Below are 27,841 nucleotides of genomic sequence, written 5' to 3'. Positions count from 1 at the left end.
TCTGTTGTCTGTTGTAGAGTTTACTTTGCTGTCCGTCACAACCCATCAGTAGGCCTGCACGGAATGAAAAATGAGAAACGCTTTCACAATTAGTAATTACTGAACGACCAAAATTAACTTTGACGAAAGAAACACGCGCTTCAAAAATTCCTTTTATGGTTTTTGTTTTTGGCGGATTAAAACCTAGCAAACGTGGCTTGTTTGTATTCTCCCAGACAGAATAATGTTTAATTCACAATTTTCCTTTAATAATGCTGTACATTTATTTTGTATTGTGTGAATTAATAGCCCTATATATAAATATGAATCGGCAAAAACTAATTTTATTTTACATCTTTTTTTAACCTTTCTATTTTCTTTTTTATCAGATTTAAAGATATGGATTTCTTTGTGTTAGCTATGGTAACTGCTACTCGACTTCATGGGATATATTTCTCCAACAAGATTAATAATAACGCAAGACTTGTTGGCCTATAAAAGTGTATGAATTCAGCAAATATACGGTAGAGATATAGTTTTGTTTTCCCGTTAAAAATAGAGCAAATATCGAGATTCAACGGTCATGAATTCTTCGAGATGTTAGCGTGTAGTTTGTACAAAGGAAACAGACAATCATATTTATATTACAAAAGTATTTATTAAGAAATATGATTAAAATTTACAACAGCAGACCGTACAAAATTGTAGGTCTGTAATTGTTAAATATTGACCATTTTAACTATCTAGGCCTACAACAGTTAGACTGTGTGTAACATATAAAACCATTATTTCAAGGTCTATTTGAGATACATTTTTAAAGATAGGCCTAGGCCTAACCAACCTATTGTTGGGCATCTGTTGTATTAGAAGGCCTCTAGTAGATCGCATTATGAACCCAATCTGATGGTTTGTGGGTAAAATGGCGAATCTAGATTTTTTGTCAACGATCTTAAAATTACTTGAAACACACAATAAAACTATTTATTACTAAAATATACATCTAGTGCATAGTAACTATATAATCTATAACATTTATTACATGTTTGTTTGTTTTATACGTAGAAGAGAATCACGGGAGGGGGACATTTAAATTTAAACCTACTGCGATTAAACAATGTATTTACACCTTGTGTACAATCTAGGCATACAAGTTGAAATTATTTTTGTTGAACTCTCAAACTTTATTAACCCCGAGGTGATCTCTGTTTAGGGGACACCTATAGTAGTAATAAACCATGCAATTAGGCACACAACAATGTTATTCATGCATGAGTCATCATTATATATAATGTCATTAGTTAAACCAGTATGATTTAATAGTAAATTAAAATGAACCATTCATTATTAAAGCAATTTAGGTCAATGAGCTAGGAGTACTAATAACTGATGTTTGGCACTTTATTGGGTGGATCTTTGGTTTTAAAGCGGATTAAAGGCTGGAATGTCTGGATACGGATGGTTTAGGCGTACGTTTAGGCATACGTTTAGGCGTACGTTTAGGCGTACGTTTAGGCGTACGTTTGACCGTCGTCTGATGATCCATATAAGTAGTACTCATTCTTGTCTGCTGGAAATCTCTCTCTTGAAGTCTGAAACAGTTAAATGGGAAATAACCACAGCACCTGGTAAAATTTAAGCTGCATTTTAAATCACACCCAGAGAAGCAGAATGATGAAAAGTAAAATACACATGATGAAAACATTCAATGATGATGATATGATATCCATTAGATGATGAACAGATGAGTGATAAGCTTTTAGAAATTCTAGAGAGATAAAGAAAAATGACGGTAGTACAAATATGAGTTCAATTATGAGAGCTGTTTTCGTGTTTGCGATGAAACATGAGGGTTAGCAATTCGTAACTGATCTACATGAGTATCGGTGAAGTCATCGAAAAGTTTGCGAGACACATTTCTATCAACGGAATTCACCTAAGAAAAAAACATTTACATCGATTTCCGAGCAATTTTTAACATTTCACATGAATTTAACGAATTGAATTTTCATAAATGAGGTAGTTAGAGAGAAAGTAATTATTCAAACTCATTAAGAATAAATATTATTAGAATGAATGGATTGATGAATAATTAATGAACCAACAAATATAATATCAAGCAAAAGAGGTTAAATTATTAGTAACAACTAAAATGAAATGCAATATATAAATGAGGTACGGTATATGAAAGCCAAATAACTATAAAACTAACTGTATGTTTGAATATGAATTAAATAATAATAATCAGCATGAATTTACTTGATTATAGTTTACGGTATTGATAAACCCAAAATTCATATTTTAAAGCCATTTTGCTTGAGGTTTTAAAATCGGTTCAGATTGGGTTACGTTTTTACTTCTGACGTCACTCACCTGTTTACCACGTCTAGTTGAAGATGGTGGCATCAACATGAATGCCAACAATTCAATAAAATAAACCATTAAAGCACACCCAACACCAATCAACATCAAGTAGTACACGCCTTGTAGATCTACAGCTGTTAACGAATAAAGACCTTGTCTCTCCCATAACGTCTCCCTTTCACAATCAGAGTTATAATCAAACCATCGCTGTTCTAATTTATCCATTGTTCCATCTTCGTAGAGCTTCTCAATTGCGTAGGATAACTGATCGCGAAGTGGTGATCCAGCTTGAACTGCGAAGCCATACATGCTTCTGGTGATAAAGCCATCAGTAATCAGAAGATCACATGGTTTACGATAAGCTTCGTACTTCAGTATTGCAGATTCAGCAAGGAACGCGTAATCTCCGTTGCTCTCCCTTACACGACGGACACCATCACTGACAAAGTCAACCAGTGGATCTGGATATGCTGTAGAAATGTATCCCCAAACTCGTTGGTAATCTGGATCCGTGGAGTTTTTGAAGAAATCATACGTCGAACCTTCTTTGACGCAGCCATAGTTAACCTGGATCTGTTCAAGAAGATCTTTAGCAGTTCTGATAAACGCGGCCTTCTTTGCTGCCGTCATATACGGACTTAGATTCAACCCGTACAGGAAAACCATAATGAGACAGAAGACCCACCAGAAACCAGTGAGGACACGTCCTGCGTGTGATCTCGGTGAAGCGTCATAACTTTGCAGGAACATAGTAGACATAGAGAACCACGAAGAATTGCGTAAGTTAAAATTATCAGCATTTTCTTCATAGACGTCACCATTTTCAGCTAGTGCTCTCCATTCTGATGGATTCATTTTATTAACACAATATAAAATAAGGGTGAACATCGCCATTGCAAACGCATTGAGGAACCAAACTTCCACACCAAATGGATACATCATGCTGAATGGGTATTCATGTACGAAACTTGGATGTTTGATAAGAACCTGTATCCCACTACGCATAAAAGGAATAGAGAAGTCTACAAAGCTGTCACGATCCTCTGTAATTGTCAATGGTCCTGCTGCGATATCAGCTCTCTATAATAAAAAAAAGGAACATTTTTCAGAAGACTTACTCACAATTAGGCGCATGCTATTACAGTATACACGTACAACTCGAGCTCCTATGAATTCTGTTCCTGCGAGCTCTCATGGGAACTTAAAAGTGCTGGATAACGGAGCAGTGTAAATGGTTCCTCTGCTTCTTCTTCATTTTTCATCTAATGATATTTTATGAATAATTGTGTTTGTAAAGCGCTTAGAAACATTGTATTAGGCACTACCATTACTATTATTATTAAAAGTACAGTAAGCAAATGTGTACATACCCCTCTAATAATTTCGCCAATCATTCCAGTCCATTCATTACTAAAGAGATTTCTTGAACCATACTTGTTGTCCGATACCAAGTCTACTTCATATTCAAACTTATCAGCAGGAATGACGTTTTGTATTTCTTTCAGAAGATCCATAATATAACCCTCGAAACGCTCATTACCAATTGGGTTTCGGTTTCGATCAGGATTATCGATAATAACGGGTCTGTCGTCATCATCTGTGTCATACTGGGTGAGTCGAAGAAATGGAGGTTGCTATATTTAAATAGAAATACATATTCACATCAGTTCGATAATCAGTAGCAAACAAAATAATAATTGTCTTAATAAAATAATATTGACGTGTGTTAAGTCGATTCTCAACTAGACGAATTTGTTCGCGCGAATCGAAAGCCTTATACGCATGCGTAGATAGGGAATTGAAAGATGGAAACATGAATACGCATGCGAATAAGCTTCAGCTTTCGATTCGCGTCAACAAATTCTCCTGTGAATAGGCTTAACAGTACCTCGATTGATACGATCTTAAGGATTCTCTCAGATGCCTGTCTGTAGGCATCCACACTCATTCTAGTATTACTTCTCCATTGGCTTTTCCATCGGTCTTCCCAAAATTCTATATTCTGAGCCCATTCACCTCTCTAAGAGTAAATAAAGTAAAACAATAGGGTAAGTGGAATAATCTACATATATATTTTGTGTATTAGCTACAGTATTAAAAACTTAGATTTCCTATTGTACGTTCAACCACGACTACAGGAAGTTTTATGAAAAAAGAAATTCTTACAATTTGTTCGATTGTCTCTCCTTGACCACTGACAACCATAATTGAGTAATTGACACGATTACCATTTTCACCGAAAGCAACGTTTCCAGAAAGACCTTCAAAGTTATAGTACTGGAGATCATTAGATAAAGGACTTTCTGGTGGAGTTGATCTATCTGAAGGGCACTCCCGCATGATAGTATTACCAGGAAGAATAGTGAATTCTGGGAGTCCAGGATCTTGCTGCATTACTCGCTCTCTGTAGCGTCTGACGCCATGACCGATGGCAATAACGGAATCAAATGCTAACCGCTCTCTGAAAGGCCAATCTCGAAGAGGAACGTTAATGGTCGTTGGCACTGCATAGTTCAACTCTTGGGTATAGTTAAGTGTAAACCGGGTCAGATAGACCTGATTTAAGCTGATTCGCTCCAGAAAAGTACGATCGATGAAGACGCCCTGCCAAAAAAAGATGAAAGCATAATAACTGTGTTTCATTTAATTTCAATGTTTTCTTGAATATAGAATACTTACAATATTTGCAAGAACCCAATGATAACCGCTACTCATCACACCAAGTTTCATGGCCTATACGATAAATAAACAAAAGTCACATTTTATTTATTTTTGTCTATCTTTTAGTCGAGAGTAAATAAAACAGAAAAAAAAACCGTTTACGATGTAGAACACTATTGTAAGCTTTCTATAGCTTTCTAGTCGTTAATGAAATTAAGCGACCATTATAAAAGAGGAATATACAGTCATTCAACAGAGATGGGTAACGCTTTGGATCAATCGCGAGAGAGATGTTTGGTTGATCTATTTGTCATAATTATTTGCGTTTGCGTGCGTGCTTGCGTTGCGCCTTAGATAAAGTAAGGCGGGACAATGGTGAAAAAGATAACTAATGAAAAGATGATGAGAACAGAATTCTAATAATGTGACAAAACAATGGCATCCTTACCTGTTGAAGTATGTTGTATGTGGTCGACTCTGCCTGTGTATAAAGAAGAATGTTCTTTACACGTCCTTCTCGTAATTGTTCAGCAAGGAACGGAAAGTTGTCGTTTGTTAGTTGACGTGACGTGATGTTCCAATCATACATATTACCGGCACTTATAACTGGTTCCAAATTTCGAAATACTTCAAAGAAATTTTCCAACAAAATTTGAATATCACAAATTACTTTTTTTTCCTAATTAATAGCAGTAGCATTTAAAGTAAAATTACCATCTTCCATCACTGTCGTGACAGAATACTGAAATACAGCAACGTTTAGATTTGTCACAAAATAATCGTACTTACTTTCTTCGTAATCATAAATGACGATAAAATCACGCCACTTAAAATAATCCAAAATCTCTATCAGAAACTGGCCAACGTCTTCTGGGGATGGATACATCTTAAACGCCACAGAGCCGGAGTTTAGGGAACCCTGATCGAGACCAAATATAGGCATTGATGCGTGACTTGCAACACCAGCAACATCTCGACAAGTTTTACAAATATCCTCTGGAACGATCATTGCAGTAAGACGTCTCTCGCGTACCATAGTATTGCAGACTAGAAGTATTAGTTTAGGAAAAATACTGTATTAGCGGTGAAATGGTGATGCCGATGGTGTTACCATATGGCAGGTAAATGATGATTGGCCATGTCGCACGATGTCTGACGAGTTAAATGTGGCGCTTTATAAAGAGCAAATGATAAACTAATACTGGAGTCTAATGTTATTTGATTGTGTATTAAGATAAGTCCATATTTATTTTATTTTGTTGCACATATCTTGAGAATTGTACCTCTAGTTATAAAAGAGAAACAATAAAGTTATTATTATTACTCACTATCTTGAATGGCAGAATACGTATATTCTGTTGTCAGTTTCAGTTCACTAATTGTAGCAAGATGCAAATCCGAGAGATAGCTAACATTCTGATTGATAGATTGAATAGCATCTCTAATAATGTTTTTGTATCGGTCTCCGTCACCAGTTTCTTCTCCAAACATAGCTCCTAAAATTAAAATACAAAAACACTTTTTATACACAAGAGTCGAAATCAATAATACTACCAAATAAATGCGAATTTATTTAAACAAACATAGGCCTACAGCTAAAATAAATTCGTTACTAAATAAATTTGTTAAAGATGTTTTGTCCCCCTTAAAATATGTTTTTTCAAAAATGTTTGGTTGAATATGCCAATTTAATGTCACATACCGGTAATAGTTATCCATTTTTACCAAAAATTGGATCGGAAACAAAATTATTTATCTGAAAAACTGTAGGCCTAATTTAAAGAAAAATAGATTTTTAGTTGGATTTAACCACTTATATTTGTTAAATTACATTGTTTTTCCCATTTTTTTCTACTGAAGTGATTAAAGCTACAAAATAACCTATTAAAAGTCTAATTTAATTAATCTTCATTTTTCATGTTTTTGGGGGACAATACATCTTTAAAATAATAAAGTTAACATTACATGCTACTGGTACTTTTGATTCTTTTTTAGCAATATTCACAGCTCAGATTGGTAAAAGTTGTCAACTCTTTGAATTTCTACTACTGTATTAGATTTGTATCTCCGGTAGATCAGTAACTTGATGGGAATCCTAAAAAGTGTGCTAATATTTACCAGGTGTGTAGGTCAGATTCTACACTGAATTTTATCTCAATCACTCAATGAGAGAGGTACGAAGGCTTACTTAAAGTGAAAGCGATAATCAATTTGAACCTATGTCTAAATAAATCGAAAGAATGTACAGTATGTATGAGAATATTAAATGATAATTTAAAACGGAAAATAATATGAATATTTCAATTTTGATAAATACCTGTAAATAAATGCAACCAAAAAAAAAAATGTCGCAATGAAGAAATAATGGTGCATCATTATGAATACAAATTTTATCTATTACATTAGAACTTTAAATATCTGAGACCATTCAGTTTGCATTGGTTTGATTTATAGACCTCCTTCTTTTACACATCACATAATTACATTTTAACACGGAACATCTCTGGTAGACCTAATAGCTCATATTTGATAATATTTTATTTCATCACAATTGAATACGTTATTATAAATATTAACCTAAACTAAACAAAAATATAAGTTGTTTATTGTAAATTCTTGAACTGAATAGTTGCCAACTTATTTTGAGTGTAGGAATAAAATAATGTGAGTTCATTGTCGAAAATATGAGATGTTATTAATGTTAGCGAGCTCAGCATCACGCTTCAGGGTACGCCAACTTTTACGAAGAACACAGCGGGAAGACGAAATTTGAATTTGAAAATCTCCACTGACGACTGCTTGTGGGCAAATATCTTAGAATATCACAGTTGGTAGATGTCATATATCGGCTTACAATCTGTTGTGATACCGCCATAACACTCTCTCTAATAATGGTTTGCTAATTTGCATATAATGAATAGTAGAACCATTGCTTAATGTACATTCCAAAAACCATTCAAGATGGCACCGTCTCAAGATGGCACCAATGGGATAGAAGTCAGACCTAGACCCTAGTTTATTCTTACATACGAAGTTGGACATCATCTGTAGGCCTATACATATTTTAATTGTACAATTCAATATTAACCATTAGTATTAGTTCGATACAGTTTCTGTATTAATATATCGAAGTTAATTGTCTAATGGTGGTTTGACTTAAAGCTATAAATGGTTCATTCACAAATAACTAAAACTGTAACCATTAATTATAGCTTGCCTACTTTTGAAACTAAAGATAAAGCAAAATAATTAATCAAATGAATCTGTACTCACCAATGCTCACTTGAGCGGCAAAAGTCTGTTTTATGCATAACACCACAAACAAGGTGCCCAGAAATATCCACCGCCCGGTCATAATTTATCGCCTTTCCCGGCTTTCTACCGACGTTCGATCCAATTTATGTTACTCCTATAATAAATACCAATACTTTTAGACCCAATCTACAAATAACACAATTTTAGTTAATTAACTGTTTATCCAAACGCCAAAATGCGACTTTTCTGGTCTTTTCTACTATGGCACCAGTTAATAGGCCGACATCATACAAACGGTAAACGAGCCAAGCGATGTTTCGCGATTTGAATATTCATTTTGGTTCTTCAAAACTGGACGATCATACTTTTTCCGTAGGGATGTCCATATCAATGAGTAACTGTAACTTTTGAATTATAATCATCGGATGTTCATATTTTGTGTTAGAGTTTCGTTTGAATAATCAAATAATTAAGTACACATAGTTTGAATCAATTGTTTAGAGTGCTAGGCGTCTGTTTATTCGGTGGGGGATTAAGATGCAGTGTAAACGTGTTTGTTCTTCCAGCAAATGAAGTCGTTATGTCCTTAGTACAATTGGTACCAGTATTTTACGATATAAAAAAGGCATTTATTTCGAATATAACATTCCTGAAGATTTACTCATCATCATCTCATTTATCATATACTTTCCAAAATAGAGAGGTTTATATAATCAGCATAGGCCTACATACTGGGTACTTATATAATACAAAAAAAATATTTCTAAAGTGGATTTGATTTTGTTTTGTTTAAAATAGAAAATCGGAGTAGCCCTATTTTAATCGTCGGAATAATAAATCACAGAAGAAGAAATATACTTTAAATACTGAATTTACACTTTACAAATTAAAAAAAATCGATTGATTCGGATTTGATGACTCAATATAAAAAAACGGGTTACGTATGGAATGAACTAAATAATATGTAGGATTGGTCAAAAGTATGTACGGAGTATATGCATGGTTGTAGCCTAGGACTGACGAGTGAACATATATGTAAAAGTGTAACAACATATGTATCGAGTGAAATATGCATGAGTGAAAAAAATATATAAAAAGGGGGGAAATTGATGGAGAAAAAAATTAGGTTTAGTGTTAAATATGTATGGAATTGAATTGTACGAAATGAAAATATAAAAAATACACTGAAATGAAGTGGGCCGATTCGCACACATTCCAAGTTTATGTTTTTACATTTTCACAACATATGGTTTAATATCTTTATACTGTAATTAATAAATACGTACTATCAGCGACGTTTATCGCGTATGTTTTGTGACACTCAGCGATCAGCGAAATCAAGTATTGATTGGCAAGTAAACAAGTTGACAGAGTTAGCTAGTAGAGAGATGAGAGATTGATGATTGTGGTTGGACGCAATCACGGAGGAAATATTGCAATCAAGACAATACAACACGACGGAATCGGATCACAAGAATACAATAATAATTACCAAGTGAATGAAACAATAGGCCTAATTGAGAACAAAGGTGGTAATTGAACCAACACGCAGCAACTTCTAGTTTAGTTTTTAAATAAAATAATCTGTAGGTTCATATTTGTACAATGTAGCCTGCACTATTTTAATAGTGTCTACATTTTACAAACTTTATGAAAACATTTTTTTCACTCGTGATTTTTTCAACATATTTGTTCACATTAATTAAAACAAATTATAAGCCTAATGCGGCAATTTATAACAACTTTTGAATCTCAATCAAAATGTCTGACCACCTATTTCGGCGATGTGTTCTTTAATATAAATGTATTAATAAATCTAGGCCCAAACCATGGACAAATACACCTTTTTTTCTACAAAAAATTAATCTTAGAACTACATAGGGGTGAAAAACATTATTCAGTGAAAATAATATTTTCTAAAATCCAATCAAATGACGTCATGAAGAGTAAGAAAACGATTGATCATGACGTAATTTGATCAAACTTGTGTAATACTTTCACCGAATACAGTACGAATGGTTATCCTAGGACACACACTTTTTTCTGTAGTACAAATGTATACCGGGGCCGTTTATTGTTCAGGTTTTTTTTCAAAGGTGTTTTTTGGAGGTAGGCGTGTATTATATTTTTATTTTTGGATGTAATATGGTAACATGCCTATAATCATATAAATCATATAAATACCCTATAGATTTGAAAAAAAAATACAACACAAATAATATCGAGAAGTGATAAAATACAACAAAGATTGTATCAAAATGCTTGGTAAATTGTAGGTCATATCAATAAATGAATTCTATTACAAATAGAAATGTGTTGTAATACATAATGTACTCATGTACATGCATGAATGTGGAGGGGCGTTTATTCGAGGAAATAAATAAAGGCTCCGGGGCATTTATTATTGATTTTTCAAAGCGGGGCGTTTATTCGAATAAATACGGCATTTATTTATTTATCGTCGGTAGTATAAACGCTGGCCTTTAAAGAATGGGTTAAAAATTCGTTCAAAATGAACTTCATTATAAAACCTGAACGTAAGTGATGCAATTTCAATCCTTAAATATATATTATATATGCCTGTACATTATTATATCTACTGCAGTGTAAGTCGATGATCCTGTCACTGTATTTTACTTCTAATTTCATCACTATACATTACCTTTCTTAAAAACTAAAGATCATAAAAATACTATCACTATACAAATAAAAATATAAATCTGATAATTTATTCGTTTGCCCTGTATAAATAATAGTATGCATAGTACAATGTTTCAAAATAGCACCACAATAAACAATACTAATTCACCAATTCAAACAAACTGTAACTGTGCATGCATCTTCAGCAAACATCTATATTGTTAACCTCTATCTCATGTGTGCCAAAGTGCAATCGACTAAAGGCGAGTAATAATCTTTTATAGTACAGTACTAAATGAAATTCCAATCAAATACTATAGAAATATTAGTTTCTATATTTGGGCAACATATGTACAATCACTAAAATAATATTCTTTTATTTCAAAGGAAACTGAGTATAGGTTGTAGGTGTCATCCACATAAAGTTTCACTATATACAGATATTACTGTAATTTAAAGATGTTATCTTTCATACAAAATGGTGTTGAAAATGTGATATAATAATATTAGTCCCCATTTCTTAAAAAATAACTCCCTACCCCAATGTTTATGACCTGGCACATGCCCACTATAAATTCCAAGCCGAAGTTGAACTGAAATATTATTTTAATTCAAATGGAGTGACCCAGGTGATTTCATAGCTTTATGTGAAAAGATTGCATGTCATGAATGAACACCATTTTGAATCACATTCAGATAAATTCTTAAGCTCTGTCTACACTATCAAACTTTCTGTGACAAAAAAGTGTGATGTGTTCATGGACATGATGACTTCAAATCATTACCATATTTGGACACATCACACTTTTTCTGTCAAACTAGTTTGATAGTGTAAACAGACATGAAACAATTATAGAACATTGGCTTCAGGTATTTTAATGCAGTTATAGTTGCAATTTTATCTCAATCTGTGTCTTGCTGAAGAGTGTGTTCACTATCAGACTGTACCAGATACTTCAATCTTGATAGATGTTCCATTGCTCTAGAAGAAATTAAAATCAATATACATACATATAAAGTAAATACATTGTAACATATAATAAAGTAAATACACAATACTATTGTATGGGTTATCAGTTCACTAAATTGTTCTACTAGACCTACTCATCAAATTGTGTATAAAGTGCAAATTAAATGATCTAAAAGGTTCGTCTATGTATAAGTTTAAATTCAAAGTCAAGTGTATTTTTACTGGTATTTTTTTCTTTGAAACTGGTTTAAGACCATGTCGATTGATTGATTGATTTTATTCGATATTCATACACAAAAGTTAAAATATACAATGTACAAAAAGAATACAGGATAACCCATTAAGTTGACGAATAAAAAGTAAACTTATATCCAATGGGGTCTAATCCGTATTAACTGAACAAGTGAGTGGTTGGGCCTAGTACAATATATCATTAAGTTGGACGCAGTAAAAATGGAAAAACAAGAAAATACATATAAGACAAGATAACATCAAAAAACAATATTAAAAAATAACTTAATTAAACAGATATTCCAAGCTGTTCATTATTAAAATATTCTTTAAATTTTATTTTGAAGGTTGTCATCATATGTTATGTCACATCTCATAACCAAATTTTTATTTTAAAAAACACATGTTTTTAAGTTGTACTTCTACAATACAACTCACCAAATTGTATAAAGTGCAAATTAAATGATGCTAAAAGGTGTAGGGTGTTTATAGCATCTAAGCTAATAGGGACAAGTTATAGAAAGTGTGTTGACATTATATTTTATAGAGGATGAAAGAAGGTGGCCTAGTTTTAACATCAATTTAGAACAGTTAAATATGTGTTTTGCTTTGCATAAAACTGGTGCAAAATAGATCAGCTGCCAACACAGTGTACCAGGTGTGTGTTATCATAAGACATGTTTCTACTAGAGAAAAAAATACTTTTAAAACTGTATTTTTAATATTTCACTACTGTTATGATATTATCACAGAAATTTTAATACTAGATGTTTTTTGTCCCCCAAAAAAGAAAAATAAAGATTAATTAAATCAAACTTTGTATACTATAGGCTATTTTGTTTTAATAAAGTTAATAAAAAACAACCAAAAAATGTTTTCACTAACAAAAAGACAAAATAAAGGGTTAAAGTATTAAATATTTTTTCAGGTAATTGCACTTTTTTTAAATCAAATTTTTGATCAAAGTGGCTATTAAAGACACCAGACCTGCAATTTGTTATGTTTTGTTAAAATAATGCGTACCATAAATCTTCTAATAGTAACCTACACTCTAATAGTAACCCCATTCTAATAGTAACCCACCTTATAAGTCAATCTATACTATTAGAGTCACAAAAACTATTGACAAAATGACATTATGAAGACTGGTCGTTTATGACAGCCGTATTTTGAAAATAAGGAGATAATGCATGTTGATCTCGGGAGTGGGGAGGATTGAGTGTTTTTGAGTTTATAAAATAAAGTTAGAGTTCAAAAAAATTTGTTTATTCGATCGTACGGTACTGTTTTATTATTTTGCTACGGAATTCGTTAGCAGTACCGAAAATGCAATGGGCACTGGCGGTCAATTAAAATGTTACTGCAGTGTAGTTGAGTCAAGGTCACCAGCTATCAATCAAAGATAAAAGTCACACACATAGCAATAACCTGTTAAATGGTGTTATAACACCGAATCGATTGTGTGTTTTTAACCGTTATTTTCAGGCTGCCATTTAACTGGTTATTGAAAATTTGCCCTGTTTCTGGTCTCAAGAAATGAAGGTTAATTTCTTTACACGGTTAGTAACCGGTTATATGTTTGCAGCAGAAACAGGACAAAATATCCTGTAAAACATGAAAATGGCTACTGTGGTACCTTTTTAATGATTTGCTTCCCTCCTCTTCAGTTCCAATAGTGTCTTCTGATTCAGCCTGTTGAGAGAATTGTCAATTAATGTCAGTAATTAATTAATAAAATCCACTAAACAAAAGTATTACTATAATATAATAATAAACTAATATTAATAAAACATGCAAAGTAATTATTAAATAATCTAATATAATAACGTTCTCTTATTATGAATATTGGAGGAACTTCATTCATAGATTTGAGAACAGTTTCATGACAGTTGTAATAGTTTAATTAAAACCATAGTCAATATACTTTCCCAATCCAACCTGCATCAGCGTTAGTGGAAAATGATATTTTAGGATATTTTTGTGGAAGATGCTATTGTTAATTTCCTGGTGAATATTTTATTCTGCATGTTTTGTATATGGATGTACTATCCAAAATATTTATTATACAAGTACATTTATTTTATTTATTTATTTATTTTAGCATTTAGAAAGATAAGAAAAACATCTTATGTATAACAACAATCAAAATGCTGAATATTATTAATATAGGAAATATGTATTAAAAAAAAAATATATTGTTTAAATGTAAAACCAACCACTATGGACATTTCTCCATGGTAATACAGTACATTATTATGGAGAAATTGAGAGAGAAAAGTAAAGATGTTATTAATCTCTAGCAAATTCACACAAAAGTAAAGTATTTAAATAAAGTTTGATGGAAAGTAATTAACAAACATTTAAAAAAAATTAACGTATTACATTACAAATTTTATTCACATTGATGGAATTATCAGATTTTACAATTTATATGTTTTAATTAAGTTGTGTGTACTAACATACTCTTTACCAAGGCAATCTAACAACAGGATGCTGAGCTCCGGAGATTAAAGGGTTTATCTGTGGCTGCAACATGATCATTTCCATGCCCCTTATCAGATACTGTGCTGCATGGAGAATATGTACTAGTACAGCACTGTTGGTATTTGTCGCAGCCAGACATAAGATCAAAGGACTATTACAAGTTCTTATCTTGGCAAGACGAGCTCACTGTCCTGTTATTAGATTGCCTTGTTCTTACTGTTCTTTCAAATCTGTACTAGTATCAAGAAGGAACTATGTGTGGAAAAATGTTACATATTGGAAAAATTACACATTGATATGTTAATACTCAAATAATAGTTCCAGTTCAAAGAAGTTACACATGCACAAACAAACAAAATAAACATGCCTAAAAAGCATCTCGGCACTTTTTATTACAGAATATTTTAAAACAAGGAGAATATTTACAGAATATTTACAGAATATTTTTAAACAAGGTTAAGGGCCTTTATATTATACTTAGTACTGTATGTATTAATTAATATTTTTTTAATTTCTTTAACAAAGTTGATAATATTACCAACATTCTTCCTGTCTATGCTAATTCCCCCATGAACATGCAGTCAAGATGTGAACACATTTTACCAGCAGGTGGCCAAAGCATGTTTTCATCTTTACTTAGAAGTTAAATCAATAAAACAAACAGATAACCTAGTCTACTGTATGTTTTATATTAGAATTTAGCTGAACTTTACATAAGAACACTATGGCTAAAATCTAATCTGAATAAAATTTAATATGTACTGTATCAAACAGCAAAACTATCTGTATGAGAAACAAACATTTAGTTACAAATAAATATAATAATGTACAATTAATCAAGACAATTTTAGAAGACAAAACCACCAAAAAAATAATATATGTTATGTTACCAAAAAAATGTGATATGTCCATATATGGACACGATGACATCATATCATTACCATCAATTTAAGGTCATCTACACTAGCATTTGTTATCTATCCTTTATGAATTTGAAATGGTAAAATAATTGATACATCACCCTTTTTTGTCAAACTAGTTTGATAGTATAGAAAGAGCATTAAAATGTACACAAAACAAATTTGAAGGTTTTATTTTACTGTGTAATGGATAAAATAAATAGTAGTAGTAATTCTGCCTAGATATATCATAATAATCATTTTTATTTTGAAAAGAATGAACTCTACCAGTACCATTATTTTCTTATGTACATTCTTTTGTTGAAAATCTTGCATATCATAGGCAGACGAAAAAATATTGAAGAAAAAAGAAATTCCCAAAATTGTCATTCTGTATACAGATTAATTATACAAACACACTGTTTTATTCGTAACATGTTAGAATTGAGAATGGGTAAAATATTAAACTATATTAGGAGGAAAATATGTTAACTCACTCTTGGTGTGAAATCCTCATCTTCTACTGTTCTCGTGTCATCATCCTCTGTTAAATCATTTGCCACGGCAACAGATTGTATTGTAAAGAGCATGTTCTTGAGGGCTTCTACAGTACCTGGTTGATCACCAAATGTCAATCGGGGACTCTGTAAAGAAAATAATAAGTTGAGTTTAAGGTCAATTTTTTTTTTCAGTTAAAAATAAATGTTCCATAATTTCTTTAACCAGTGTTCTCGATTTCCGGATTAAATTGACTCCAACCAGTATTAAAAATGGTGCAAGAAAATTATACATAAAATAAACTTGTATCTAGTAGTGGTAGTTAGGCTTAAAGCCATTAACAACATAGACCATGAGCAATCGAAGACTATATTTTGTCAATTGGATGAATAAAGTACATACTGTACTATGTTTGTATTTAATAGTCATATATTATATTTTTATAACAATAATTCAGTACTCCACTTAATTTGCCGTATTTGATTTCTATATTACTATTATTAGGAGAAAACATTGCTTTCTCATAACGAATCTATTTCTAACTATTCACTTAATTTGTATAAAACTGATTTATTAATGTTTCTTATCAGTACTTCAACAGATAATATTTTATGAACATAACACACTGTCATGGAATATAATTGTAATAATTCAGCTTTTTCTGTGACCGCATTTTTTTAAAATAACCTCTCAAATTGAATATAGGGAAATTTAAAAGTCACTTTTGAAATGGTCTATGTTGTTACAGTTCAAGGCCTTTGCTTAATGTTCTGACAAAATATGATTGCTGTTAAAAGTTCCTTAATTAAATTAAAAGACAGACACTAATTTTAGTATTTAAAAATATCTAGTAGCAGAAAGTGCAAAGAGAAGAGCTCTCAATCAAGAGACATTAGCATTGTATTGCCATTGTGCTCACTACACATGATATACACATTCAGATACATGCAGGTATTGGGTTTAGTAATATGATTCAATATTTAAACAAGAAATATTTCTTGAAAAATGGAGCACGATTTGTTGGCATAACATATTGTTGAACTCGTCATTAAATTAAAAAAAAAATTTAACATTCTATTTAATAATTTTTTTAATGATTTATCAGTAGGCCTAGTAAACACAGTGTAGGATATAGTACAGCTGCAAACAAATGTACTGTATTGTATTAATTAATAATCAAGCAATTCTTGATCTATACACACCAGGATACACCATTCACCAAAACTATTTACCATGTAGAAAAGGAAAATGACCATTATTCAATGATAAATGCCTACATTGACAGCCAAATGAAAACATTTTTTATTGACAGGTCTTACAAACTCTCTTATCAGGATGTGTTTTGGGGCTTGAGAATGCCCAGTTCAAGTTTCCAAATACTCATTTTTTCAGCTGCTAGTAAACCTAAGCTACCTGATGGTAATTGTTTGCTTATGATTCCATTCTCTAGAATATAACTGCCTAAAGAAGTGGCGTGGAAAAAACATAATACACTTTGCTAACAAGATGTACAGTAGTGTATATTAAGGTATAAAATCAAGAATTGTTTAAAAGATCACCATATTAAAATATGAATATTTACTTTTATTTTTTCGATTCACAAGATTGGATTCAATGGAGGTGCCATGCTGAAGATGATTACATGAGTGTGTCAAAACTAGAGACCAAAAACCAGAAAATGAAATACAAGAACCTGAAATATTAAATAACTGTACAACAAGAAAAAGTAGACTAATTTTATACGCCTTTTATTACAAAAAGTCTGTCTCTTTTTTTCTCTTCAGTATAGATGTCTTATCACATTATGTTGTCATCATCCTTCAAAACAAACCTAAAAAAAACCTGTTGCATCATGTACTGTACTTTACTTACTGCACACTATTTGGCTTTCCCATTTCGTATTTTAGGGTATTCATTTCCGTAAACAGGGTCTCCTGTTTCCTATTGTCTCGCTTTTTGTATTAGGTCTCAGGTCTATGATCTTGGGTCTCTAGTTTTGAAATACCCATTATTTATTTATTTATTGTCGATCGTTAAAGTAATGAGGATAAAAAAAGTAGACCAGAATATTAATGTCAATAAAATAAGATATTAGATTAATATTTTATTGATTAATTTTTATAAACTCGTTATTACTCATCTTTATCAACAATCTCCTCTGTGTTCCCTTTAGTAGAGTTATATTAATTAAAAATGTCTACAGTACTATAGATTAAGCTTATCTTTATAATAATTTATAGTTCCACTGCCAGGCCCATCCCCATATTGACATTTTCAATTCCAATCTTCCTCTGTCTGTTTCTGAGTTGTTGTCTTTGTTTCTGTTCAAACCAAGCTATAACTGCTGGATTGTTTTCTGCTGTTGTTTTTGGTTTTTAAAATAAAATATATACTTATTCTCATACTGCACAACCATGCAGTCTTCCATTTAATTATGATATTTCTAAAAATTTTCAAAAAATTCAAATTTTGCAATTTTCATCTGTCCTTACTAGAGTACAGTACTACTGTACTACAGTAAATAGGTCAAATTGCCCAGTGGCCTAAACCTGACCTCCACCCATTTTCTGCATTCTGGATGGAAAGCCCATGGGGTTACAAATTAGGGTCAAATTCATGTTTGATCTGAAATTTAAGATTTCCCAGTTGGCCTAATTTCAGAAATTCCCATTAGACACAATTATTAAAAAAATATTATGGTATTACATAGTGTAAATTGTGTTTAAATAAATAAATGTAGAGCAAACATAAGCGTAAGATTTATTATCAGTGATCATTACTTTAGTTTGCAATGACAGATCTAGGATTGGGGGATAAAAATTGTAAAAAGAAGTGATAAAGTGTATGCAAAGTTATGATAGAGTTTGATGAATGAAGTTATCATTTTTGGACCAAATGTTTAGAATGTTGTTGAAATGAAATACCTTGAAATACAATTGTATCAACATTTTGACAAACATTTATTCAAGGTGGAAAATGTCAAGGTGTATGGCAATGCCAACATCAGGTCAATGACCTTTCTGTACTCTTGGTTTTATCTTTCTGCTAAATAACTTTCAATTCAATGGCAAGGTTATGGGAAGTGTAACTGACTAGCTACTTTAAGTACATTAAACAGCAGTCATAACAATACAAGTGGGTGTTAATTGAGGGTCTCTAACCCACCAGAAGAGGGCCCATGTTTGTACTTTTTTCATATATTAATAACTACAGTAATAGAAACTTTGAATGCAACATTAAACAATATCAATACAAAATGACCTACATTTAAAGTTATGTGTAATGTGTATCTTCATTAACTTGAGAAATTAAAAACTCAGTAAGCTAAAAAGATTAATTTTGCAGCACTTTCCAAAACAATTAATTAATAGTATAGTAGCCTTTTTAATGGTATGGTTCAATTAGCTACTTCGCGTAGATAAAACATTTTTATATCAAGTCAAGCACACAAAACCAAATAGTACAGCATTGATGAAATATGTAAGTTATTAAAATAAAGGTAATCAGTTGAAATAAACAAAAAAGGAAAAACTATTATTAAAAGGAAAATGCTGTTGTTTCATACAGTGTGGTGACAAGATAAAAGCCTTCATGCCACATTCCAAAGTAATTAGGGCTTATCCTTCAGTTAGCTCAAGATCAGGGGAGACACTGAAGCATGAAAAAAAACCTAGCAAGCCTTGACGAGACATCATTCTTAAACTTGACATTCACTGTTGAATAACAATGATGTAATGTTTTGGTGTTAAGGAAGATAATAGCATGTTATTCTTTCAATTCCAAAAAAAAAAGATTTATTATTGATTAAAGTATACAGTACATTAGCATTAAAAAGAATCTATTACGGTACAATATAGTAAGGCTTGTTTGTGCTGATAAAAAAAACATTCCCATTCTCACTCATGAGGAAGATCAAAACATATTGATTGAAACGTTGAGAAACTCAACAGTTCTTTTCAGAACTAATACACGTGGTGTACCGCAAACTTTATATTTTGTTTCTGTGGCACTAAAAAAAAATGGCTTTAAAAACCAAATTGATTGATTACAGTCTCGTAAAAAATCAATCGTAAAAACCAGTTTATAAAATGGTTTTCGTTGAGCAATATTTTTTATTTTCAGTCTCAATTTGACATCACTCACGAAAACACTTGATTTTGTAGATAATAATGATTTATTCAATGTCATTCAAAAGCAACAAAAAAACCAAAAATTGAGTACAAAAATAAACAAAAATTGAGTAAAAAATATGCTACAGCGTGATCTTTATTGTAACAAATTAATAAAACTGATTTCTTAAAATTTTGATTTTTTTCAGCAGATACAGGTCAAAATTGTTTGTTTTTGAAAATACTGTAATACTACTGTATAGTGTTAAGTTTTGGTAATGTAATTTGACAATATTTTTTTTTCAAATTTCACCCTGCAATTGTACCTTTTATACACATCCTTTATTCACCAGGGCAAGCTTGGTGAGTGACAGGCTAGTGTTATGGAAGTCATGGGTTCAAGCCGACACAAGGCTTATTTTTGTATTTGTTAAGAAGGGGAAAAACAATTACTCATTCACAGCAACTTTGTAGTTGTTAGTATTATCCTAATTTTATAGGAATTCATTTAAAATTATGATTATGGAAATTCATTCATTCAACAAGTTTGTACAGTAATTAGTACCATAGAAAAATACACTGGACTGTTACTACTGTACCTTATTACAGACTGTCCAGAAAGTATACAATAGATGAGGTAATGAGCTGGTTTGACATGTTGCTCATCTCAGGTCAAATTCATTTATCTTGTGCAACTGTTTACACTCAGCAGGACACACCTCCAGGCAATAAGAACCTCTAATTACTAGGACACTACCCACTAAGGAGATGCTAAGGGATCAGCTCAAACTTATCTGGTACCAACCAAAAACATGGTATGAAGATGAAGTTCAACTCTACAAATAGACACCATGCTGGGAGGGAGATAGCATGAAACCACCCAAAATATGTAGTAACAATGGCTATTTGTATGTTGAATATGGAGTAGGTTGGACTAAAAATATGAGGATGAAAAGAAAAAAGTCTCGATTATCTGGTATACTGTAGTACCAAAACGAAAATAACCAATTACAAAATCATTTACATCGGCTTATGATCTCAATCGACATCAAAATTGTATGTAAAAACCTGATTCCATGAAGAATGATGTTGAAAAACAAAATCATGTAAAAATTTGACACCACATCAAAATCTCAAATAAACATTTGTTTGTCGACAAGACAGAGTGAAAGCCCTAAATATTTTCTAGAAATATAGACGCATGAGTATAATGCCCTCTATTTTGTTTTATTCTCATTTTGGCCCAAGATACTATGTTTTCACGCTGCTGCTCTAGCCAGCTAGGACTACTCATTCAGAAGCTAAAGCAAGCAGCAGTTATTATAGTATCTAAGGCCGACTGTTTTGCGACTTTGTAAACTCGACTACAATTTATAGATCCCAGCTGCTGGACCCCACAAAATGTCTGGGAAAAGAGAGTCTATGAGGGCTCACAGTTAAACGATTTTGGATTCTTGCCCTTTGATTGGTTGACGCGAATCAACAGACTGGGAAGAATTTTCTCACTTGTACCACCGTGAAGTCACGTTGGCTCTAGTACTAATAGGACTAATACTTATACCGTACTTATTTATTTCCCTAACGATTAAAACACAAAATCAGCTAATAAAACAACATAACAATTGTTAATTCAAATTACTCACTGTGCTATTTGAGTTGAGGCAGTCCTCTAGGAATCTATCTATAATCTGTGTTCGTCTGTGCTCATCCTCATCTCCAGTATACACAGGTCTCAGTGGCTTGCTATACAAAGTAATACAACATACAGTAAATAACTCATGTGTATAGCAATTGTAGGTAACTTCAACATCAAGGAGGTGGGTCAACAATAAAAGAGCGCAGAAGAAAAAAAATGCAAAAAGCTTATGATTGGCAAACCCAAAAGAACAAAAATAAAATATTAAACAAAAATACAGATGCGGTACAATGAATTAAGAAGGCTGATCACAAAGTGTTACAGATACATTGTCAAAAAAATATATTAATAATATCAGGCCTAATAATGTTGCAATAAGTCGGCTGCCTTGTTGATTGGCTATTAAAACCTTTTCCCCAGTTGACGTAACGTTACAGCGAGTTGCGTTGAATTTTCAAACGATAATAAATAATGATAACGATGATCAAGTCGGATCGCTAATATTTGCACATTTTTACGTGATCATTCATAGTTTCTTGGTTCTCTTGAGCATTGCTGGGACATGAGGACATGAAGTATTGCAAAACCAAGGCTGACCATGTGCAGTCAGGTTCGCGTGAACATTGAAAAAGTTACAGGTTTTAATGCTTCAACCCACAGCCTAGGTCTCTTTATCTAGGCTTACGCTAAAGACAAAGATTAAATTTAATTGTTTTTATATAGTTTAGTGTTCAAAAATGGTGAAAAATATAGTCGCGTTGTTAAAATTCAAGAATTGTCAGCGCATACATATTTTTCAAAAACTATGATGACGTAATTTGTGAACCATTTGATTGGTCAGTTTTAACGATTTTAAACGTTGATTTTTACCCCGTTTCTGTAAAATCCTTGAATCTGGTCAATTCAACTCGCCGCAACTAGAAAACAGGCTTAAGGAATCGGATATGCTTTTATATAAACTTTAAATCATCGTTAGTGCAATATAATAATAAATCATATAATACAATTAAATAATAATAATATTTATCTAATTTTAACAATTTTTAGCCTCTTAACTTTTTGTGTGTGTTTTTGTAAATAGTATTTTATATTTATATTTTTGTATTCTGCGAGTTTTCAAATCACATTTCTGTTTTTTAAAATGGACAATAAAGTATATATGACTATATAAAATCGCTAACTATTCTTGATCTTGATACATTTCTCCAATTGTCCGAGCGGGATTGTGCATTCAATCATTATTTTATTATCATTATTATTTATATACAGTATCTAGTGTGTCTAAAAAACAATTATCAGGTTGTTTCATTGTACCAAAAAATAGGCCCATTACATCATGATTTCAAAATAGTTATGCCTCTCTTCTAGAAGATCAAACATAAAAACAAAAATTACATTAAAAAGAATTTTTTTGTGCAAATATTATTTTCATTTGTTTGTCCTTTTATTACATCCCATCATCTTCTTCAGATTTTTTTTATTATCTCTAAACCAAACACACATAGACATTTAAAGACCACTTGTCTCAATAAATAAAGTATGGCGCTTTGTAAAATAACGAACTTAAATTTAGAACAGGACCACATTTACATATAGGCACAGTGATTGTGCATTTCTATTGTTAAAACTGTTTAACCAAGAAATGCATCAATCATAAAATATTGACATTAAACTCTACTGGATATTTAATGCAGGGTCATCAACTGTATTGACGATTCTATCAGCATTTATGTTGTGAAGCTTAAACACCCATCGCGACATAAAGGTACTACTGCCCTCTACATTACTAAATAATTTGTCATGCAGTCATGAACCAAATGGGTATCAAAACAAGTAAATAGGATTCGTCTATGTAGATTCTCACTTATATTACACTTTAACTCCGGTATTATTTGAGTTTAAAACTAATCTTTCAATTTAATTATTCGTTATTAATCAGACTTTTCCAAAAAATGGTAGTCTCTGCTCTTTTTGCAACTTCTGTACCTTTTGTAAATGTCAATGTTTAAATCGATCAATTGAATATTGTTTTATACCAATCTAAATATGTTTTAAGTTTACAGACATGTCAATAAAACTGTTGATGTACGTGTGTTTTTTTATTGTTAATTTTCTTTTTGGATATTTTTATACGGATCTGTAAAATGTCTTTAAATGTTTTTATATTTATATATATAAACAAATCAGGCAAAGAACATTAATTCTAAACCGCCCGGTGATATACTGAAATTTAATTAATTAATTTGAAACGATTAAGATGAGGAAATCTGTGAGAATGAGAAAAAGTCGCCTCAACCGAGACTCGAACTCGGACCGCCTGCTTGATATGCAGATGTCCTAATATATATGTTATAATCTCAATAAAGTTTTATTCGTATTCGTACAATAATGAATGTGTGAATTGAATGGGAGAATATTTTCATGATTTGAAAGATTGATTGTTATATTCACTCATTTAACCCATTTAAAAAAAAACACATTATCTATTTTATACTACTGTAAACTGAGGCATGGCGCGTTTATTAAAATAAATATGGCAAGTCATAATAATGCAAGGATCACACAAAATATAATACTTACTATGGTAAGGTCTTTTCCCACGATCTGTCACCATCTAAAATATCTTCAGTGTTAGGGCTTTGTGTCTGTAAACTTCGTAGAGGATGTGTCAAAGGTGAGCCCAGTATTTTCTCGGCTCTATCAATCACTCTCTGCTCAAATTCTTCAGATGATCCTTTACAATTGAAATATGATTTTTTTAAATAAAAATTAAAAAATCTTGTACTGGAGAAGTTTAATTGACATAAAGTTTAGGTATAAGGATCTTTTTCTGCCGAATAGCGCCAAATAAACGATTTATTTAGAAACAATAATTTTTGTATTGGATTTTTGTTAAATTTGTGCTCCAAAATAACCGTTTAAATTAGGGGATTTGAAGAAAAACGTGAACCCAAAATGCAATGGGCTCTGGTGGTCAAAAATTTAAGATGATACAGTAGTTGACTCAAAGTCAGCAAATCTTTAATTTGAGGCTGCCATTTAATCAATCATTGAAAATTTGTGCTGTTACTGCTGCAAAGAAATTGGTTATTAAATGGCTATTAATCAGTTTATCAATAATTAATCAATTTATTTCAAAACATTAACATGATTTTTAATAGTGTGCTTGCTAATAATTTTTCAATAAAATCATTATATAGTTATGTAGTACTAGTATTAAGGCTGTAGTGATGTTTTCTAAAACGAATTCATATTAATAATTTCCATTATATTTGTGTATGAGGTTATGGTGTAGTTCAAACCTAAACATTTTCAAACCCAAATCAATGATACCTCTAGTTTTTGTGAATCTGCCAGTATGATGCATATCTGTTCGCCAATTTGGAACCCTGGAATATCTTTGTGAGCTAGGTGGTCTATCATTTGACATCCAGTTGGCTTTAGGAGAATCACCTTTAAAGTGTGGTGGATACAAATCTTGTTTATGAACAGCAAAATTACTTTGAGGAGCATATTTTCTTGGGCTTAAATAAAGGTCAGAAACATATAGTCTGCTCCTATCAGGATCATTGATCTGTACTGCTGACTTTGCTGCTGACCTCTGCCAAACTTCTTCTGATGCCCTTCTTTGAGTGTCCCGTAACCTTGTTTTATTACTTCTTGTTGTGCCTCTATCAAGCGTTCTTGTAGGTGATGCGTCCATTTGTTTTAGAGTTATTCTAAGGTCTTCCATACTCCTCGATTCTGGCAGTCCTCTGCCCGTAGAGGGCGCTAAGATGAGATCGTCTGTTGTCATACTCATCATATCTGAGCTGATTCTTTGTTTTAATACTGGTGATGATGGCAGGACTTTTCTTACACTTTGTTTTGCCATTGAGTTTCTGACCTGTCTATTAATTTCTGCACTGCTTTTCATCTTAGCTCTACCAGTATTGTGATTAGTTGGATTTGGATGGTTTTCCTTGTCAGGGCTTCTTAGATCTTGGTAGGTTAACCCTGGTTGTGATAATTTATTAGTCGACTGGCGATCAGTGTTAGCATTGCTACCTTTTGTAACATTCAAGTCATAAAATGGCAACTGTCTGGCTGCTGGTATGACAGAGCTTACTTCAGAGCCATTCATACCATTGATCCAGCTGGGTGGAGCTCTGCCAATTTGTGACCTACCCTCACCAGTACTCTGGACCTCTGACATACTAATGTCTTCAATCCAGCTAGGTACATTTCTCTGTCCTGAAATTTCTGATGCATTTGACTTGGTGTTACTATCAATTATTTTGGAAGTAATTTTAGCCTTTTGGTTAGATTTGTTAATGTGGGGATCGAGAGTGAGTGACATATCCACATCCTCTATCCAACTTGGTACTTTTCTGCCACCTGATAAAACTGAATCTGCCTTTCTTCTAGTCTTGAAATGTCTATCAAAAGAAGTTTTTCTGTTTGGAACACTTATCATGGCTTCTTTATATTCAGGTGAAGTCGTTGAAGTCCTAATTGTACTTTTAAATAAACCATCTTGATTTTGTAATTCTCTAAGATACCTAGAGTTGGTACTTCTGGTGAAACTCACTTCTCTATGAGTCTTCTTTCTGTCGGGACTAGGTCGCTTTTTTAGAATCCCTGAGCTCTTTCCGACATTACTCTGTAATGATTTTAATTGGATAGCATTCGCTCTGTAGCTCTCCTGCAATGGTGATAATGTTTTAGAGGAGTGAGATAAATTTAAATAATTCTGGGCATCACTTGTGAAGCCAACATTGTGGTTATGAACACTCTGTGATGCTTGGGAAAGCAAGACATCTGTAGATAAGCTGGTTAGACTAGGATATTGAAGGCTCCTGTCTGGTGTTAGGCTTGATAGGTCACTTGATGAGATTGTCTGTATCGGATGTTTTGCTGTGAAAATATAAATGTTTTAGAATCCCTGATTAAAATATACTATGACTGTTGAATAATGTTATGCAACTGTAAGAATATAAGATCCATAAACATAATTACCTTTTTCTCGTTCCAAATCTGCCCTCAATAATTCTTCATAAGACTGGTCAATGAGTTTCTTAATTGCATGTCTGTGACTTTCTGCTCGAGTATCACGTACCCCGGTAGCTAGGCTTCGTTCCACAGTCTGCAACAGTACAGACTTAGGAGAGAGTAAATCTTCGACAGTACGTTTGTATGGACTGGATGACTGCGTATTATCAAAATCTGAGATGTAGGCATGTAGAGCATCGGTGGCAGATGGATACTGTCTGTTGGCATATGTAAGTATTGATGCCCGACCAGAAATACTTTGTGTGCTATGTAGAGAATCTTTCAGTGTTTTACTGAAATTTCTTCTCAGGAAAGAGTCCTCTGTATTATCATGCATTATTTGTAAAATCACTAGAAGAAATGTAAGCAATATAGAATTGATGAATTTAGATAGATTATTTTAAAATAAAAACAAGCCTACTGTAGCCTAGCATACAATTATTTTACAGTAGTACCGGTACATTTATTAAATAATTTGCGTTTTGCGTGTACGTAGGCTAGTCAAATTACCTGGCTAGCCTAGAGTAGACTAGGCCAGCCCTATTTATATTATAAAAATAGTAATAATTAATATAATAATAGGGCCTAGTCTAGGCTTATTTAGATACTTCATAATACTAATAGTAATACTATATAGTAGGATAGGGCCTCCTCAATTCGTAGTAGGCCTAGGCCTACTACTACTCTAGGCCTACTGTACTAGCCATCAACCAAGCCCAGTGGCAGGCCCTACTACTAGTACTAGTCTAGCTATATAGACTCTCTAGGGCTAGGTTATAGGCCTAGATAGTCAGAGGCTAGACTAGAGAGAGAGAGGAGGGCTAGGCTAGCCTACTAGTTACTAGTACCAGGTAGGCCTAACCTAGCTAGTAGGCTAGGCTAGGCCAATGCCCTAGCTAGGGCCGGCCTAGCTAGCTAGGCCTAGATTATTTAAAAAGTTTAGAATACGAAAATTACTAAAACGTAATACACTTATCGTATTATAGGCCTAGTACCTTTACTTATGCATTGTAAATTGTGTATTAAATTAATAAAACTGATCAGTTTCGCTTTTTTTTACAAGAAAGTCTTTTCTTTTTGAAATATA

At 32.4% G+C, this 27,841-nt stretch overlaps 2 protein-coding genes across 4 annotated transcripts; both read right to left on the bottom strand.

The window, feature by feature from the left end:
• Positions 1-617: 617 nt before the first annotated feature.
• Positions 618-8,539, bottom strand: LOC140062745 (glutamate receptor 3-like). Of its 2 annotated transcripts, none has more exons than XM_072109072.1 (10): positions 8,275-8,539; positions 6,330-6,497; positions 5,791-6,048; positions 5,450-5,628; positions 5,020-5,073; positions 4,507-4,944; positions 4,229-4,360; positions 3,711-3,974; positions 2,350-3,420; positions 618-1,744 (listed from the first exon to the last, which is right to left on the bottom strand). In XM_072109072.1, the coding sequence occupies exons 1-10, from the start codon at positions 8,354-8,356 to the stop codon at positions 1,736-1,738; spliced, it is 2,655 nt and encodes an 884-aa protein (XP_071965173.1). In that variant the 5' UTR covers positions 8,357-8,539; the 3' UTR covers positions 618-1,735. The 2 variants fall into 2 exon arrangements, with proteins under 2 accessions (XP_071965173.1, XP_071965172.1); XM_072109071.1 differs by having other exon boundaries at positions 618-1,568.
• Positions 8,540-10,999: 2,460 nt separating this feature from the next.
• On the bottom strand, positions 11,000-27,802 carry LOC140062466 (uncharacterized). Of its 2 annotated transcripts, none has more exons than XM_072108696.1 (8): positions 27,750-27,802; positions 26,722-27,105; positions 25,057-26,619; positions 24,304-24,457; positions 21,731-21,830; positions 15,978-16,124; positions 13,734-13,789; positions 11,000-11,878 (listed from the first exon to the last, which is right to left on the bottom strand). In XM_072108696.1, the coding sequence occupies exons 2-8, from the start codon at positions 27,089-27,091 to the stop codon at positions 11,800-11,802; spliced, it is 2,469 nt and encodes an 822-aa protein (XP_071964797.1). In that variant the 5' UTR covers positions 27,092-27,105; positions 27,750-27,802; the 3' UTR covers positions 11,000-11,799. The 2 variants fall into 2 exon arrangements, with proteins under 2 accessions (XP_071964797.1, XP_071964798.1); XM_072108697.1 differs by having other exon boundaries at positions 24,304-24,445.
• Positions 27,803-27,841: the final 39 nt, after the last annotated feature.

The sequence above is a fragment of the Antedon mediterranea genome, chromosome 11, assembly GCF_964355755.1.
Source record: "Antedon mediterranea chromosome 11, ecAntMedi1.1, whole genome shotgun sequence".
NCBI classification, from domain to species: domain Eukaryota; kingdom Metazoa; phylum Echinodermata; class Crinoidea; order Comatulida; family Antedonidae; genus Antedon; species Antedon mediterranea.
The sequence above is the reverse complement of the archived record's forward strand: the minus strand, read 5'-3'. Positions and strand labels throughout refer to the sequence as shown.

Bases quoted from the DNA above. Each gene is read 5' to 3' on its own strand.
- LOC140062745 (XM_072109071.1), bottom strand. From the start codon at position 8,356: ATGACCGGGCGGTGGATATTTCTGGGCACCTTGTTTGTGGTGTTATGC. The intron at 4,945-5,019 runs GTAAGTATTCTA...TTTTTTTGGCAG, and splicing joins ATTGGGTTCTTGCAAATATT to GGCGTCTTCATCGATCGTAC. The intron at 3,975-4,228 runs GTACTGTTAAGC...ATTTAAATATAG, and splicing joins TTAAGATCGTATCAATCGAG to CAACCTCCATTTCTTCGACT.
- LOC140062466 (XM_072108696.1), bottom strand. From the start codon at position 27,091: ATGCATGATAATACAGAGGACTCTTTCCTGAGAAGAAATTTCAGTAAA. The intron at 21,831-24,303 runs GTAAGTATTATA...TACTTTGTATAG, and splicing joins TGGGAAAAGACCTTACCATA to CAAGCCACTGAGACCTGTGT. The intron at 13,790-15,977 runs GTGAGTTAACAT...TTCTCTCAACAG, and splicing joins ATGAGGATTTCACACCAAGA to GCTGAATCAGAAGACACTAT.